We start from the raw sequence: 18225 nt of genomic DNA on the forward strand, positions 1-18225 counted from the left end.
ACACACACACACACACACACACACACACACACACACACACACACACACACACACACACACACACACACACACACACACACACACACACTGTTAGAACTATGATCGTACATTGTATGTGCATATTCTTCATGGATATGTTTTTACCAAATTACTGATGCTGTTGCTTTGGCTGTGATGTCTTTCCATCAGGCTCTATACAGTATTATTATGTTTCTTACCCTGTAATCTGTATTCTTAAACTGCTGTACTGTCCTTGCAAACTGAGTGTTATTGTTGCTGTCGGGTGGACACCTCGTATGTCCAAAACTTTCATTATTGTTTTTTAAAAATAATTTCAAATAGTGCAAATAGCCGATCTTTCGAGGTGAGCTTGTAGATCCCATGGGCTGCCTGTTGCTGACCATTGTTATAGATGGTCTAGAGAGCAGCAAGGCAATGACCCATGTTAAGTAAGTGTTTAATAAATAAATTATAATAAACACACACACGCACGCACGCACGCACGCACGCACGCACGCACGCACGCACGCACGCACGCACGCACACACACACACACACACACACACACACACACACACACACACACACACACACACACACACACACTGTATAGATATGTACCCCCTGTAAAATGTGCTAACAGCATCACAATAATTTCAACCACTTTAACCTTTTATACTTTGCCCATTCAAAATTAGCAGATCTACAGGCTTGTAGATCTGCACAAATCTGTGCAAATCTTTGCATAATATATATATTTTAAAGTGAACATTTGGTGAACTCCTTCTGGGGGTCCCTGGGACAAAATATTTTGAGATGGGGCTCCGTAGCCAAAATACATCAATTTGGGGGTCCCTGGCATGACAATGTTTGTGCAGCACTGCGTTAGGCTATTTGATATTTGTTTCAATTTCTTGAACTAATATTTATTTAATTTGCAATAATTCTACTATATGGCATGGTAATGTTTTGAGACATATTGTATTTTATTACAGCACAATAGTAAATAAATACCAACAATAAATACATATGTTTTACATAACTGTAGTAGTAGCAGTAAAATCACTGTGACACTGAGTAATATATAGGACACAATTTAAGAACAGTACTTGAGTAAATGTACTTAGTTACTTTACACCTCTGCATACCAATTGCGTAGCGTCCGTTCTGGCCTAGCTGTGTTGGGTCTGTGATGTTTCGCGGGGGTCCCAAGACTCCCAGGGGGTCAGCGGACCCCCAGGGGCGATGTATTATTATTTTTTTTATTATTATTTTTATCCCACAATTTTGTAAACCCCAAAATAAGCGAGCCCTCACTAGAGCCTTGTGCACGGCTAGGAGGACATTTAAAACCTGGTGTACTCATCAAGGACACATGCCCCCAGTCACGTCTTGTCTCCTGCAGTCACTTCATGTGGTAAACGTTTGTTCAACACATCCTCCATTTTGATGTATAGCCTACAGTGTGTTCCTGTGTGTGTGTGTGTGTGTGTGTGTGTGTGTGTGTGTGTGTGTGCGTGTGCGTGTGCGTGTGTGTGTGTGTGTATTCATTGGCATGTACAGATGTATATTGTGTGCATTATGTTCATTGTGACAGCTACGTATGTAGAGTTCATATTGTCATCATCATGAACACCATGGAAGCTGTTTGTTTTGACTTTTTGTATAGTTTTGTTGTGATGCTCATGGTTGAAACCAGGTCTCTACAGTGTGTGAGTTTAAATTACAGCGCTGCTTCTCAAAGGTTTTTATTTCAAGGACCCTCATAACTGTGAGAGTGTACAAATGGAACCAAACGGACCCGTTTGTACACTGTCAGAGTTACTGATCCGTAAGGGTCCATTTGGTTCCTACTGTAACTATCAACCATTTAGTTGGGGAGCCTGGATAAGCTATAGGCTGGGTGTGGCTGTGATCGCTCATTTACTCAAGTACAATACTTAAGTAGAATTTTGAGGTACATTTACTCTACTGGTGTATTTAAAATTTTCAGTACTTTTACTTCTACTCCACTACATCTCAGAGGCAAATAATATACTTTTACTCCACTACATTACTTGACAACTCATACATTTGGATTGTTGTTATACAACATACATTAACCACTTCAGCTCTGTATACATTCCGGCCATTTGAAAATAGCAGATCTACAAGTTCACAATGCGTCGCAATGCGACGCATTGTGAGCTTGTAGATCTGCTATTTTCAAAAGATTTGTACACATTTCATACTTTTGAAAACCCCACTTTGAGAACCACTGGCTATGGTAAAGAGCGACCGCCATGGCAGGAGGCGGAGCCAGCAAAAAGAGATGCGGCAAAGTTTAGAAACAATCTATAGTCAGTGCCAGACAGAGCGCTCTAAACTTTATGCACTCTTGGTTCTCAAACTGTGGGTCGGTACCCCCAGGGGGTCCCCAAATGATTTTGAGTGGGTCCCTAGATGACAGTAAAGTGAGAATTGAAGGACTTTTAAGACCTTTTTAATACCTCAAACATAAATTACAAAATAAAAAATGACTGCATCAAAAGTAATCAACTGACTATATAATACAAAATTGCCAAATTTTCAAATATTACCTAAGAAAGAGGCAAACATTGTGCCGATCTACAAGCTCACAACGCCTCTCAACTCTGTGGAACCGAGTCAAACAAAATGTTATGCGTCAACTCCTACAATTCCAAGTGATCAGGGTGGGGGGTCCCCAGTTCAAAAAGGATTATTTTGGGGAGTCCCCTGTTCAAATAGGATTATTTTGGAGGGTCGCAGCCTGAAAGTTTGAGAACCCCTGCTCTGAAGCTGTGGTGTGAAATAGACGTGGCCTAGTCGTGCACATCACCTTGGTGGATGTTTATCCTGCCTTTGTAAAGGGTACAAATTACACCCGTTTAGCTGAAAAACACTGTTTTAGAAATTACTTCTACTCTCAATACATCTCAAAGGCAAATATTGTACTTTTAACTCCACTACAATTATTTGACAGCTTTAGTTACCAGTTACTTTATAGAGTTAAATTGTTATTACAAAACATACCCCTTAAGCCCTATTTTGTCGTCTATTTGAAAATAGCTGATTCACAAGCTCACAATGCGACACATTGTGAGCTTGTAGATCTGCGCTATTTTCCCAAAAAGTTTGACAAATGTTGAAAAAGTTGAGTACTTTTACTGTAAGTAAACACGCACGCACACACAAACACACACACACACACGCACGCACGCACGCACGCACGCACGCACGCACGCACGCACGCACGCACGCACGCACGCACGCACGCAGTCATAGTATCTCTATATTAAGTTCATTTCAATATTTGATGAAGTCATAGATTTACTTAAACAGAAGATGGCTAAATGAATCACATCACAACTAGAGAGGATCATGTTGTGATTACAAGGTGTAAGTGTTGTTTTGGGTGCATGGCTGTATAGGTGAGACAGTCAACAGGACACACAGGGCGAACTCTGCTATGGACTGGGGTCAGAGGTCATACATCTATTAGGGTGAATGTATGTGTTATTCCCTCTAGATGGAATCTTCCTCTTGCTCATCGTCTTCATCAGTGAGTGTTGTTTATTCTAAAACGGATAGTCCCAATCCTTGGTCCTGATTGGCTCACACTGTAATCTACTCCTTAGATCAGTTTATATCAGTCACAGATGTGTTGTTTTTGTTTTTTTATGTTTCTCCTCAGTTCTCCAAGCTAAACCAACACACAACACAACAGGTAAGTCTGTCTGTCTGTCTGTCTGTCTGTCTGTCTGTCTGTCTGTCTGTCTGTCTGTCTGTCTGTCTGTCTGTCTGTCTGTCTGTCTGTCTGTCTGTCTGACTGTCTGTCTGTCTGTCTGTCTGACTGACTGACTGACTGACTGACTGACTGACTGACTGACGGACTCAAAATGTGCAATGGCACAGGGAGGCAACACATTAAAGAGAGAGAGAGAGAGAGAGAGAGAGAGAGAGAGAGAGAGAGAGAGAGAGAGAGAGAGAGAGAGAGAGAGAGAGAGAGAGAGAGAGAGAGAGAGAGAGAGATTAGTTGGAATGAGATAGTCTTTTTTTGGGGTTTGTGTGTTTTTAAAGGTAAATCAACTCAAATGTAATGTGTCACTTTCTCCAGAGGAGCCCTTCCTCATCTTAGCCAACATAAACAACCTGATGAAGATCAACATGAACGGCTCCAGCTCCACAGTGCTCAAACAGGTGAAAACCATTAGACATAACAACACATCCTATGTAATCCTATACAATATTCTACACACACTGCTTTTGACATGCTGGAATGTATTCCAGTCTGAGACTAACACAACTGCTGTGGTGTGACAGGACTTGAAGATAGCAGTGGCTCTGGACTTTGACTATCAGCAGCAGATGATCTACTGGATAGAGATGACACAACCGAAACCCCCTTCTCACAACATGATCAGTCGTATGCACATCAACGGCAGTGACGTCCAGGTCAGTGTGACAATGACAACTATGAGGATGAATGACATACTTGTTTACAAAATGCTTAATGATTGTAATTCAGGTACTTATACTAGTATTTAAAATACTTTATGATAAATATAAAACAAGAAAACAGGGTGCCTGGTGTTTAAGTCAGTTAGTGCAGTGGTTCTAAAACGGGGGGGGGGGGGGGGGGGGGGGGGGACATACATCATTGTGCTTAACTCTCTCAGTGCCAAGCCCCGAGTTATCCCGAGTTTTTTCTGAATACCTTCCCTGCCAGACCGGGTGTAGTACATTTGGATTATCCTCGGTTCGTTTCACACACACACACACACACACACACACACACACACACACACACACACACACACACACACACACACACACACACACACACACACACACAATAACGTTTCTGGGTGTACTACTTGCGTTTAAAACAAAGTCTGATTCACAACTTTTCACTGTTGATGCAGGTATTTGTCTGCTGCTCACAGAAGAGGGGTCATACAGCTTACTTTATTCGTAAAATAGCAGACCTACAAGCTGACAACGCGTCGTGGAAGCGAACAGCCTTTTTGCATGTAGTTGAAGCGCAAGGGGGCGGGTGGGGAGAGAGTCAGTGCACTGAAGTCAAGGCACAGACTACTGTGTTGTTGACAGACAACGGATGCACGCTTATGAGAAACAACAAAAATAAAACCTATAGGCTACAGTGAAGTCGGACTGAATGACTGAAACGTTTTTTCTTTTTTTTCAACTCTCTTGGTGATTATCTGGCACTGTAGTTGTGAATTATTAGCAAACTGGACATTTAGACTGAATGTTCCCTTTATCCTCATCTTGTGCTAATGCACGACTTCACTGTATAGCCTATAGTAGCCTTTTCATAAATTATATTTGTATTACGCTGTCCTGAGAGTTTATAATATTTAGAGAAATTTAAAGTTTCAAATAAAAAAGTATTTGTATAGTTGCGAATTACTGGACATTTAGACTGAATGTTTCATTTATCCTCATCTTGTGCTAATGCACGCAACTGTTTTGCCAGGTTTTATTTTTGTTGTTTCTCATAAGCGTGCATCCGTTGTCTGTCATCAACACCGTATTCTGTGCCTTGACTCCAGCGCGCTGAGTCTCTCCCCACCCGCCCCCCGCCCCCTTGCGCTTCAATTAGTCTACATGCAAAAAGTCAGTTTGCGTCGTGGATGCGACGCATTGTGAGCTTGTAGGTCTGCTATGTTTTTAAAACATAATAAATTAAGAAATAGCATACTGGATTAAATGTATATATAATATATAATAATACAGTCCAGGTCCAGGGTCTTCAAGGTTTTTCAGGTCAAGGACCTCTTAGCTGAGAGAGAGATCAAGCAGGGACAGAAAAGTATTTGGAGGTCGGGGGGGGCAAGGAAATAAAAATAAATACATTACATCTGATGAAGAAAACCTTATATTTTTAAAACAAAGCAGTACAGCCTCATCAAAGTTGGTATAGTGACTTCATATATTGTCAGATACTTGCATGTGTCATTATATTATCACCACTTTACCCAAATCGAGCTCAAGTGGAGTTAGGAGTCCGAAAAGCTGACAATAGCTCCAATCGCTGCTCAGGGAGAGGTTTCAAATGGGGCTAAATTCCTAAAAGCTAACAATGGATCTCCAAGCTCACAATGCATCACAACGTGTGAATTAATGCCCTGATGCTTCATGACAATTATTATATAGGCCTACAATAATAAACAGGACTTTAAATATTACAATAACGTTTGCAAAGAGGGGCTCAGAGAGTTCCTGTTTCTAAAACGTTGTTGATATAATAAGTTATTGGTTGATATATTGATTCTTGTACCACACCTCCTCAAGTCCATCTGTGCTTATTACCAAGATGTTTTACTGTACCAACCAGTTTTACTGTACCAATAGTACCAACTATTCTTAATAGTTAAATATTGAAATAGAATCCCAATTAATTGTAATGTAAACATTACACATGTAATAACAAATTCTAAACAACTTCTTATCAGGTAACAACTACATATTCTTGTAACTCATGTCTTGCATTACCAATGCTGGCCAAATCAATCAACTACATGGCAGAAAACACAAGCATCAAACATCCTACTACCCACTACATGCCTGACCTCGCAAAAAAAAAAAAAAAAAAAAATCCCACAGACGTACAGGGACTGACCTGCTTCACACTGTCACCCGTCTACACATGACATCTTATGTCATACGTCCTTGTTTCTACTCAGTTTGTTTCTCAGCGGAGGGCTGTGGACAGTTCAGGAACCCATCTACCAGTGACATCATCGATGGGGAATCCAAGCTAATAGAAACTACAGGCTTTGTAATTCCTGGAAAGTTGCAATGCAATAATAGAAGCCATTGTTCTCGCGTTAATACAAATCTAAATACATTTTTAAAAATCTTGTTAGAAAAAAAAAACTCCTAATGATGATGTCACTGGTAGACGGGACTCTGAACTGTCCACAACCCTCCTCTGAGACACAGACCGAGTAGATTTTTTTTTTACCATTTTATCATGAGCATTAGTGAAGACCAATTATATGAAGATAGGTTGAAAATGGGTGAAGTCGTCCTTTAAGTAAAAGTATCAATATTGCAATGTAGAAATACTCTATTACAAGTAAAAGTCCAAAATATAAAATGTACTTGAGTAAAATGACAAAAGTATTGGTATCAAAATGAACATAAAGTACCAAAAGTAGAAAGTACTCATTGTGCAGAAGGTCCCATTAGAAAGTACTCATTACGCAGAATGTCCCATTTCACAAGTTTTCAAATGTATAAAAATCATTTGAAGATGGCAGATCTACAAGCTCACAATGCGTGGCATCGCAACACATTGTGAGCTTGTAGATCGGCTATTTTCAAATGGCCAAAATGTATATAGGGCTGAAGTGGTTACTGTATGTTTTGTAATAATCATCAAAATCTACAAAGTAACTAGTAACTAAAGTTTTCAAATAATTGTAGTGGAGTTAAAGTACAATATTAGCCTCTGAGATGGAATAGAAGTAAAAGTACTGAAAATTGGAAATACTCCAGTAAAGTAAAAATACCTCAAAATTGTACTTGAGTAAATGTACTTAGTTACTTTACACCACTGTCTACACTATCATATCTAAGAATGAAGGCATGCTGAGTATATTCAGAGTGCATGTATTGTTCATTGACAGGTCCTTCACAACAAGTCGACCATCACACCACGGGATCTAGCTGTTGATTGGGTGGGAGGAAACCTCTACTGGTGTGACCGTGTACATCACACCATAGAGGTGTCCAAACTAAACGGGTCGTACCCAACAGTCCTGGTCAACACTGACCTGGACCTGCCATGGTCCATAGCTGTGGATGTACGCTACGGGTAAGAGCACTGTGGTGACATCATGAACCTCACATTACATTTATCAACCATCCTGTGAAACACCACGGATACAAGAAGACTGAATCACATCTAAACATAAAACTGATGGCATTGCATCATATTATGTTCCTCTTGCAGATCTAAGTTTGAAGGGTCACTAAAAAGATTCTTAGACATTGCTGAAACAACATTGTAGTTTAAGAACTATTTAAATAACACCTGAGTTCACCTGAGATCACCACAGTCCACTGATGCTTTTTAGAAATGGACAGAAAACTGACTTTTAGTAGTTTGTAAAATGGGGTGGTCAGGGGCAATATTTAAAAAGCTCAGGAAAATAGTGAAAACAGCCATTCTGCAAGCTCACAACACGTCACAATGTGACATGTCGTTATCTTAGATCTGCAATTACTATTTCTGAAGAAATGTATTGGCTATTGACAAAAAAAGAACATTTTCTCTATGAAAGCCTTGTTTTATTTCAGTTAGCTTTGATATTGTATGTCCTGACACAGTGTCTCCCTGACAGATACTTGTACTGGTCAGACTATGGTGTCAACCCCCACATAGGGAGGGTGGGGATGGACGGCACCGACAGGAGAGTCATCGTGAAGGATAAGATCTCCAAGCCCTACAGCCTGACGTTAGACTACATCAATGATCACATCTACTGGACCAACAAGGAGAAATACATTGAGTTTGCCAACCTGGATGGAACCAACAGACAGACAGGTAACACACACACGCACGCACGCACGCACGCACGCACGCACACACACACTTCTTTTTTCATTTCTAGTTTCTAGTACAGATCATCTGGTTTAAATAGTTTAGTTTAAACCATTAAGACCGGGAACACATCTCTGTCATCTTTTGATGTATTTGGGCTATTCATAAATAGCAGATATACACGCTCGGTGCCGCGCTACGAGCTTGTATATCTGCTATTTTTGAAGAAAAAAACATGAAAATGTGTGCAAATCTTTGAATATATATATTTTTAAAGCGAACATGTGTCACTCAAATCTTTGCTTCTGGGGGGATTGTAAAAAAAATCGTCTAAATCCTAAAACATATTTTTAAATGTATTTGGCCGTGGACCCCCCATCTCAAAATATTTTGTTCCAGGGACCCACCCTCCCAGAAGTTGTAACAGAGTTAAAAATGTTCGCTTTAAAAATAAATATATATATTCAAAGATTTCCAGCAGATCTACAAGCTCGTAGCGCGGCACTCGGTGCCGCGCTACGAGCTTGTAGATCTGCTATTTTTGAATAGCTAAATAAATCTAAAAATGTGACACACAGATGCGTTCCCGGTCTTAATGGGTTAAGAAAAAGCAAGGAAAGCAGTGAGAACATTATTTACTTTGTTATACTCTACTGGTGTACGTTAAAGAACCATTTTCTTTGTACTTTCACTTTCAATACTTTATTCATGCATTTTTTAATAGTCTGACACTTTTTATTTGTGGTTTTGTGCGTCTGTAGTTGTGAGTCAGGACAACATCTGGGCTATTACTCTGTTTGAGGATCACATCTACTGGACAGACATAGTGACCAGATCCATCTACAGAGCCAACAAGACTCAGGGAACCAACAAGATCAGTCTCATCAGCAACCTGATCGGTCCATTAGACATCCACATCTACCACCCCTATAGACAACCTGAGGGTCTGTACCACCTACTGTATACAACACTCTCATTATTACTCTCCATGCTGTTTCATTACTTTTATGTATTGTGTATTATTTTGTTGTTTGATCTGTTTTGAAAAGTGTTGTATAAACAACCTGGTGTCCCTATTCTGATCATGTAATTATAGGCAAGATTACCCACTTGCATTTTAGGCGGCATTCATTTTATTTCCCCCCACAAAATAGCAGATCTACAAGTGCACAGACCAGCACAATGTAACATGTTGTGAACTTTAGATTGTCTATTTTTGCTATTTCATCTATATATGCTAGTTGTTTTTAACCCCCACCCCCCCCCCCCTCCACACCAAAACATAAAGGGATGAAGGAAGGAAGAAAGACAGTTGTGCCTTGATTTTGACTCTGACAAATTGGTGTGACTTGGGTACAAAAGGTTTATAAAGCACTGTTGTAACATATGCAGTAGGTGGCCAGTGACTTTGACTACTTTCACTTTCAAAACCTTTGCATTATGCATGTCACACAAACAGAATGTGATGCGTTTTGTTGATAGCCTATAACAAGTTTTTTCATATAGAGTCCTATCCACAATCCAGTTTATCAAATCCATTGGTGTTGTGTGCCACATTCTGTTTGTGTGACATGCATGATGCAAAGGTTTTGAAAGTGAAACTGGTCAAAGCCACTGGCCACCTACTGTAGGTGTATGTTCTCATAGTCATTACATGTGTGCATGTTTTCTCCACCCTGCAGTGTCTGGTCATCCATGTCAGACCAACAATGGAGGCTGCAGTAACCTGTGTCTGCTCTCACCTGGAGGGGGCTACAAGTGTGCCTGTCCCCCCAACCACCACTTGACAGCCGACAACAAGCAGTGCATGTCCAACTGCACTGCCAGCCAGGTGATTCACCTCCGCTTCACTTGTGTTACTCTGTATGACTTTATGTCTCATGTCTGGTCTTGATACATTACTTCATTTTAATGTAATGTATTTATTATTATTTGTTTTCAATAAGCAAGAAAAGACTAAAGAAATGAAGAGAATAAATAAGATCAGCGTCAAAGTTATTATAACATCATCAGTAAATGATGTTCCATGTTCGATAAAAGAGTAGGACAACGATATATATATATTAGGCTTTCTGCCCCAGTGTTTACACTCACATTGAAAGCAAAACAAACAAGACAATGCAGTCAGAATGATGCACCAAAACAAAACCAACACCTCCCGTACCTAGCTAGACTAGCTAGCTATTCTATTTAATACGTCCATTTTAAACATTAATCTTGTTTGAACTCATTCCATGTCGTACGTTGTTTCAATTCCTCTTCACATTTGTTCCACAGAGTACAGTAACTCCTTTAACAGAAATACAATGATATTTTGCATTGGTCCTCCTCACTAACTGTTGTTTGAACATACAGATTCCTCTCAAATTGTGTTGACTCTCTCTCATTTGGAAAAACGGTGGATATTGTCTGTTACTGTAATAATATGTTTTTTTGCGTTGTACATTATTTGAACTGTTAACTGATTCTAAACAGAATCCTCTGTCTCCCTCACCAGTTTGTTTGTAAGAACTACAAGTGCATTCCATTCTCATGGAAATGTGACACAGTAGATGACTGTGGGGACCGGTCAGACGAACCTGCAGATTGCTGTGAGTAGACTTAAGTAGACTTAAAAATGACCTGTGTCCACACACACTTGAAGAGTTTAACTGGCATTCCAAGTTGTATCATCCCATTGGAAAAATGTATACTAGGCCATGAGCCTGAATCCACATACTTCACTTCAGGGTATCAAAACATCAAAACATCAAAAAATGCAACATACAGACAAAATGATGCAAAAATCTGAAGAAATCAAACCTGGCCCGTAAAAAAAAAAAACGGACTGGGGTCAGAGGTCATACATCTATTAGGGCGAAATGTCTGCCAGTGATTCCCTCTTGATGAAATCTTCCTCTTTCTCATTGTCTTCATCAGTGAGTGTTGTTCCATCTAGGATGACATCAAATAAATGTTAACTTTGTAGTCACTCTTAGCTCTCACAGGGAGCTCTGCAGCCCAAATGTCCTTTTCTAAGGGCCACTTGACCCCTGAAAACTTCTCTCATGTTATTGGACAACTTATCAGGCGTGTTTCACAGCCAATTGATTTTGAAGGATAATTATATTAGTTTGTTAGTGGTGAACGTGTGTGACTAAATCACAAAATGACAACAAACCTGTTAATTTACAGCAAACTATTGCTTGTCAGCTATTTTCATTTTATGCGTGCTCTGATAGAAACCACAGTTCCTCATTCCCACCCTGTGAATGTCAAATAAATAGCAGCAGAGAGGAGAAAGAGGAGAAAAAAGCTCATTTAGTTTTTTATGTTTCTCCACAGCTCTCCAGGCTAAACCAACACACAACAAAACAGGTACGTCCGTCCGTCCGACTGATTGCCCTTCCAAAATGTGGGATGATACCATTAAAGGGGGGGACATAGATTAGTGAAGCAATAGGAAACGGCGCTGGAATCTAGCGTCTGCGTTTGGATCCGCCCTTCAAGACCATCGATTGGGCTCGTTCTTTCAGTCTACAGCCCCACTAAACCAACGACCCTCTACAACGCTGGTCACTGATCGTAAATATGTTGATGTTTTATATTTAAAGTGAATGGAAAAGGTGAGTCAGTAGATACAGCAGCTTCACTGTGTCAGTGGTGTGTTTGACAAAGGGAGGCAACACATCACAACCTTTTAAAAGATGGTGAATAACACGTCCACATATATCCACTTATTTATGCATCTAAATGTTACACTCAGAGAGAGAGAGAGAGAGAGAGAGAGAGAGAGAGAGAGAGAGAGAGATAGTCTTGGGATTTGTGTTTTTTTTAAAGGTAAACTAACACAAATGTAATGTCTTACTTTCTCCAGAGGTGGAGCCCTTCCTCATATTAGCCAACCTGGTCAACCTGATGAAGATCAACATGAACGGCTCCAGCTCCACAGAGCTCAAACAGGTGAAAACCATTAGACATAACAACACATCCTATGTAATCCTTTACAATATTCTACACACACTGCTTTTGACATGCTGGAATGTATTCCAGTCTGAGACTAACTAAACACAACTGCTTTGGTGTGACAGGACTTGAAGGGAGCAGTGGCTCTGGACTTTGACTATCAGCAGCAGATGATCTACTGGATAGAGGTGACACAACCGGACCCCCCTTACCACAGCATGATCAGTCGTATGCACATCAACGGCAATGACGTCCAGGTCAGTGTGACAATGACAACTATGAGGATGAATGATATACTTGTTTACAAAATGCTTAATGATTGTAATTCAGGTACTTATACTAGTATTTAAAATACTTTATGATAAATATAAAACAAGAAAACAGGGTGCCTGGTGTTTCTGTCAGTTAGTGCAGTGGTTCTAAAACTGTGTGTGTGTGTGTGTGTGTGTGTGTGTGTGTGTGTGTGTGTGTGTGTGTGTGTGTGTGTTTGGGTGTGTGTGTGTGTGTGTGTGTGTGTGTGTGTGTGTGTGTGTGTGTGTGTGTGTGTGTGTGTGTGTGTGGGGGGGGGGGGGTCACATACATCATTGTGCTTAATACATGTACAGCTAAGCATATTATGCTTAGCTGTACATTTATCACAATTAAATTCAAAACATAGGCCTATTGATTTCACGTGTGGCAAATCGGCTCTAAATACAGAGAAACAAATGGAAAGAAAACATCTTTTTTTTTACCATTTGAATCCCATGTCACTGAAAGTGGCCTCCTAGCTCCAAAGTGTGTGTTTGTGTGTTTGTGTGTGTGTGTGTGTGTGTGTTTACACACACGCACGCACGCACGCACGCACGCACGCACGCACGCACGCACGCACGCACGCCCACACACACACACACACACACACACACACACACACACACACACACACACACACACACACACACACACACACACACAATTGGTCCTCACTAATGCTGATAATATGGTACCATTTTATTTCTACTCAGTTTGTTTCTCAGAGGAGGGCTGTGGACAGTTCAGGAACCCGTCTACCAGTGACATCATCGATGGGGAATCCACGCTAATAGAAACTACAGGCTTTGTAATTCCTGGAAAGTTGCAATGCAATAATAGAAGCCATTGTTCTCGCGTTAATACAAATCTAAATACATTTTTAAAAATCTTGTTGGAAAAAAAAAACCTTCCTAATGATGATGTCACTGGTAGATGGGACTCTGAACTGTCCACAGCCCTCCTCTGAGACACAGACCGAGTAGATTTTTTTTTTACCATTTTATCATGAGCATTAGTGAAGACCAATTATATGAAGATAGTTTGAAAATGGGTGAAGTCGTCCTTTAAGTAAAAGTATCAATATTGCAATGTAAAAATACTCTGTTACAAGTAAAAGTCCAAAATAAAAAATGTACTTGAGTAAAAGTACAAAAGTATTTGTATCAAAGTGTACTTAAAGTACCAAAAGTAGAAAGTACTCATTGTGCAGAAGGTCCCATTAGAAAGTACTCATTACGCAGAATGTCCCATTTCACAAGTTTTCAAATCAAAAATCATTTGAAGATGGCAGATCTACAAGATCACAATGCATCGCATCGCAACACATTGTGAGCTTGTAGATCGTCTATTTTCAAATGGCCAAAATGTATATAGGGCTGAAGTGGTTACTGTATGTTTTGTAATAATCATCAAAATCTACAAAGTAACTAGTAACTAAAGTTTTCAAATGATTGTAGTGGAGTTAAAGTACAATATTAGCCTCTCAGATGGAATAGAAGTAAAAGTACTGAAAATTGGAAATACTCCAGTAAAGTAAAAATACTTCAAAATTGTACTTGAGTAAATGTACTTAGTTACTTTACACCACTGTCTACAATATCATATCTAAGAATGAAGGCATGGTGAGTATATTCAGAGTGCTTGTATGGTTCATTGACAGGTCCTTCACAACAAGTCGACCATCACACCATATGGTCTAGCTGTTGATTGGGTGGGAGGAAACCTCTACTGGTGTGACCCTGTGCATCACACCATAGAGGTGTCCAAACTAAACGGGTCGTACCCAACAGTCCTGCTCAACACTGACCTGGACCAGCCATACGCCATAGCTGTGGATGTACGCTACGGGTAAGAGCACTATGGTGACATCATGAACCTCACATTACATTTATCAGCCATCCTGTGAAACACCACGGATACAAGAAGACTGAATTACATCTAAACATAAAACTGATGGCATTGCATCATATTATGTTCCTCTTGCAGATCTAAGTTTGAAGGGTCACTAAAAAGATTCTTAGACATTATTTAAACAACATTGTTGTTTAAGAACAATTTAAATAACACCTGAGATCACCTGAGAGAACCACAGTCCACTGATGCTTTTAGAAATGGACAGAAAACTGACTTTTAGCAGTTTGTAAAATGGGGTGGTCAGGGGCAATATTTAAAAAGCGCAGGAAAATAGTGAAAATAGCCATTCTGCAAGCTCACACCACCAAAAATGTCTCAACCCAAAATGTGACAAATCGTTATCTTAGATCTGCAATTACTATTTCTGAAGAAATGTATTGGCTATTGACAAAAAAAGGACATTTTCTCTATGATAGCCTTGTTTTATTTCAGTTAGTTTTGATATTGTATGTCCTGACACAGTGTCTCCCTGACAGATACTTGTACTGGTCAGACATAAGTAACAACAACCCCCACATAGGGAGGATGGGGATGGACGGCACCGACAGGAGAGTCATCGTGAAGGATAAGATCTCCAAGCCCTACAGCCTGACGTTAGACTACATCAATGATCACATCTACTGGACCAACGAGAGGAAATACATTGAGTTTGCCAACCTGGATGGAACCAACAGACAGACAGGTAACACACACACGCACGCACGCACTTCTTTTTTCATTTCTAGTTTCTAGTACAGATCATTTGGTTTAAATAGTTTAGTTTAAACCATTAAGACCGGGAACACATCTCTGTCATCTTTTGATTTATTTGGGCTATTCATAAATAGCAGATATACACGCTCGGTGCCGCGCTACGAGCTTGTATATCTGCTATTTTTGAAGAAAAAAACGTGAAAATGTGCAAATCTTTGAATATATATATTTTTAAAGCGAACATGTGTCACTCAAATCTTTGCTTCTGGGGGGATTGTAAAAAAAATCGTCTAAATCCTAAAACATATTTTTAAATGTATTTGGCCGTGGACCCCCCATCTCAAAAATATTTTGTTCCAGGGACCCACCCTCCCAGAAGTTGTAAAAGAGTTAAAAATGTTCGCTTTAAAAATAAATATATATATTCAAAGATTTCCAAAATATAGCAGATCTACAAGCTCGTAGCGCGGCACTCGGTGCCGCGCTACGAGCTTGTAGATCTGCTATTTTTGAATAGCTAAATAAATCTAAAAATGTGACACACAGATGCGTTCCCGGTCTTAATGGGTTAAGAAAAAGCAAGGAAAGCAGTGAGAACATTATTTACTTTGTTATAATCTGGTGTACGTTAAAGAACCATTTTCTTTGTACTTTCACTTTTAATACTTTATTCATGCATTTTTTAATAGTCTGACACTTTTTATTTGGGGTTTTGTGTGTCTGTAGTTGTGAGTCAGGACAACATCTGGGCTATTACTCTGTTTGAGGATCACATCTACTGGACAGACATAGAGACCAGATCCATCTACAGAGCCAACAAGACTCAGGGAACCAACAAGATCAGTCTCATCAGCAACCTGATCGGTCCATTAGACATCCACATCTACCACCCCTATAGACAACCTGAGGGTCTGTACCACCTACTGTATACAACACTCTCATTATTACTCTTCATGCTGTTTTATGACTTTTATGTATTGTGTATTATTGTATAATTTGATCTGTTTTGAAAAGTGTTGTATAAACAACCTGGTGTCCCTATTCTGATCATGTAATTATAGGCAAGATTACCTACTTGCATTTTAGGCGGCATTTATTTTATTCCCCCCCACAAAATAGCAGATCTACAAGTGCACAGTACGTCAAAATGTAACGTGTTGTGAACTTTTAGATCGTCTATTTTTGCTATTTCATCTATATCAGCTAGTTGTTTTTAACCCCCCCCCCCCCCTCCACCCCAATAAAAAGGGATGAAGGAAGGAAGAAAGACAGGTGTGCCTTATGATTTTAACTCTGACACATCTGTGTGTCTTGGGTACAAAAGGTTTATAAATCACTGTTGTAACATATACAGTAGGTGGCCAGTGACTTTGACCAGTTTCACTTTCAAAACCTTGCATTATGCATGTCACACAAACACAATGTGATGCGTTTTGTTGATATAACACGTTTTTTCATATAGAGTCCTATCCACAATCCACTTTATCAAAACCATTGGTGTTGTGTGTCGCATTCTGTTTGTGTGACATGCATGATGCAAAGGTTTTGAAAGTGAAACTGGTCAAAGCCACTGGTCACCTACTGTAGGTGTGTGTTCTCATAGTCATTATATGTGTGCATGTTTTCTCCACCGTGCAGTGTCTGGTCATCCATGTCAGACCAACAATGGAGGCTGCAGTAACCTGTGTCTGCTCTCACCTGGAGGGGGCTACAAGTGTTCCTGTCCCACAGACTTCTATGTGACAGCAGACAACAAGCAGTGCATGTCCATCTGCACTGCCAGCCAGGTGATTCACCTCAGCTTCACTTATGTTTCTCTGTATGGCTTTATGTCTCATGTCTGTTTTTGAGTGGGTGTAAACCCACTCTATGATTTTGATTCAATGGAATGCAGCTTTAGCCCCGCCCCCTATAAGTAAGAGTGAGAGTGAACACCCACAATTCAACGTCACAGCCCCATTTGAGCTAGAGCAGCCATGGGAGCATGCACGTCTGAGCTCTCTGTGGCTGCACTTTCTGGAAATGGAAGACTAGCCCCAAAACACGTCACCCCCATTTATTTCGCAGACAAGCGGTTCTTGTATTAGGTTTTCTTGTATTCTTGTATTTGTTTTACTGAGGTTAAGTTTAGGAATAAGGTCAGGTTTTGGCACCGTGAGGTAACGTTTAGGAATAAGGTTAAGTTTAGTTTAGCCATAATTTACTACTGTTAGGTTTAGGAATACCAGGTGAATACCAGGTGGGGATTTGCCCCGGGGCGACTGTGTTTTGGGCCGAGCATTAGTTACGTCGGTATATAGTGTCCAAGCGGCTCAGAAAGAGTTTTTGCCGCAACATAATTCCATTGCTCAGGAAATAAACAACAGATTACAATACCATTTTCTATAATCAGTAACATGTAAGTGATACATATGTCTATATGGTTTTATTGAAAGGCATTCAAAGGCTAGATCGAGCTTAGAAAGCAAACATCGGGTAATGTCCAGGCGCCTCAGTGCGGCTGCAGAGGCAGAATGTTAAGTTTAGGAATAAGGTTAGGTTTTGGCACCGTGAGGTAATGTTTAGGAATAAGGTTAGGTTTAGTTTAGCCATAATTTACTGAGGTTACGTTTAGGAATACTAGGCAAATACCGCCGGGATTTGCCCCGGGCGACTGTGTTTTGGGCTGAGCGTTAGTTACGTCGGTATATAGTGTCCAAGCGGCTCAGAAAGAGTTTTCGCCGCAACATAATTCCATTGCTCAGGAAATAAACAACGGATTATAATAATATAACATTCCCTATAATCAGTAACATGTAAGTGATACA

The 18225-nt window shown here is 40.1% G+C and overlaps 1 protein-coding gene across 1 annotated transcript in view; it reads left to right on the forward strand.

Moving 5' to 3' along the window:
• LOC311057166 (low-density lipoprotein receptor-related protein 4-like) overlaps nt 1–17268 on the forward strand; it is a gene marked incomplete at its 3' end in the record, with an annotated part of 19469 nt that extends 2201 nt beyond the window's left edge. Inside the window, exons 2-16 of the mRNA XM_084074117.1 lie at nt 3695–3727; nt 4118–4200; nt 4324–4455; nt 7659–7846; nt 8376–8578; nt 9337–9519; nt 10258–10406; nt 11073–11166; nt 11900–11932; nt 12432–12517; nt 12646–12777; nt 14472–14659; nt 15202–15407; nt 16145–16327; nt 17057–17268. Of these exons, the coding sequence (XP_083930243.1) occupies nt 3695–3727; nt 4118–4200; nt 4324–4455; nt 7659–7846; nt 8376–8578; nt 9337–9519; nt 10258–10406; nt 11073–11166; nt 11900–11932; nt 12432–12517; nt 12646–12777; nt 14472–14659; nt 15202–15407; nt 16145–16327; nt 17057–17268 (2105 nt within the window). The remainder of the gene's footprint in view (nt 1–3694; nt 3728–4117; nt 4201–4323; nt 4456–7658; nt 7847–8375; nt 8579–9336; nt 9520–10257; nt 10407–11072; nt 11167–11899; nt 11933–12431; nt 12518–12645; nt 12778–14471; nt 14660–15201; nt 15408–16144; nt 16328–17056) is intronic.
• Nucleotides 17269–18225: the final 957 nt, after the last annotated feature.

The sequence above is a fragment of the Gymnoscopelus microlampas genome, assembly GCF_963454915.1.
Source record: "Gymnoscopelus microlampas genome assembly, chromosome: 12".
Taxonomy (NCBI): Eukaryota; Metazoa; Chordata; class Actinopteri; order Myctophiformes; family Myctophidae; genus Gymnoscopelus; species Gymnoscopelus microlampas.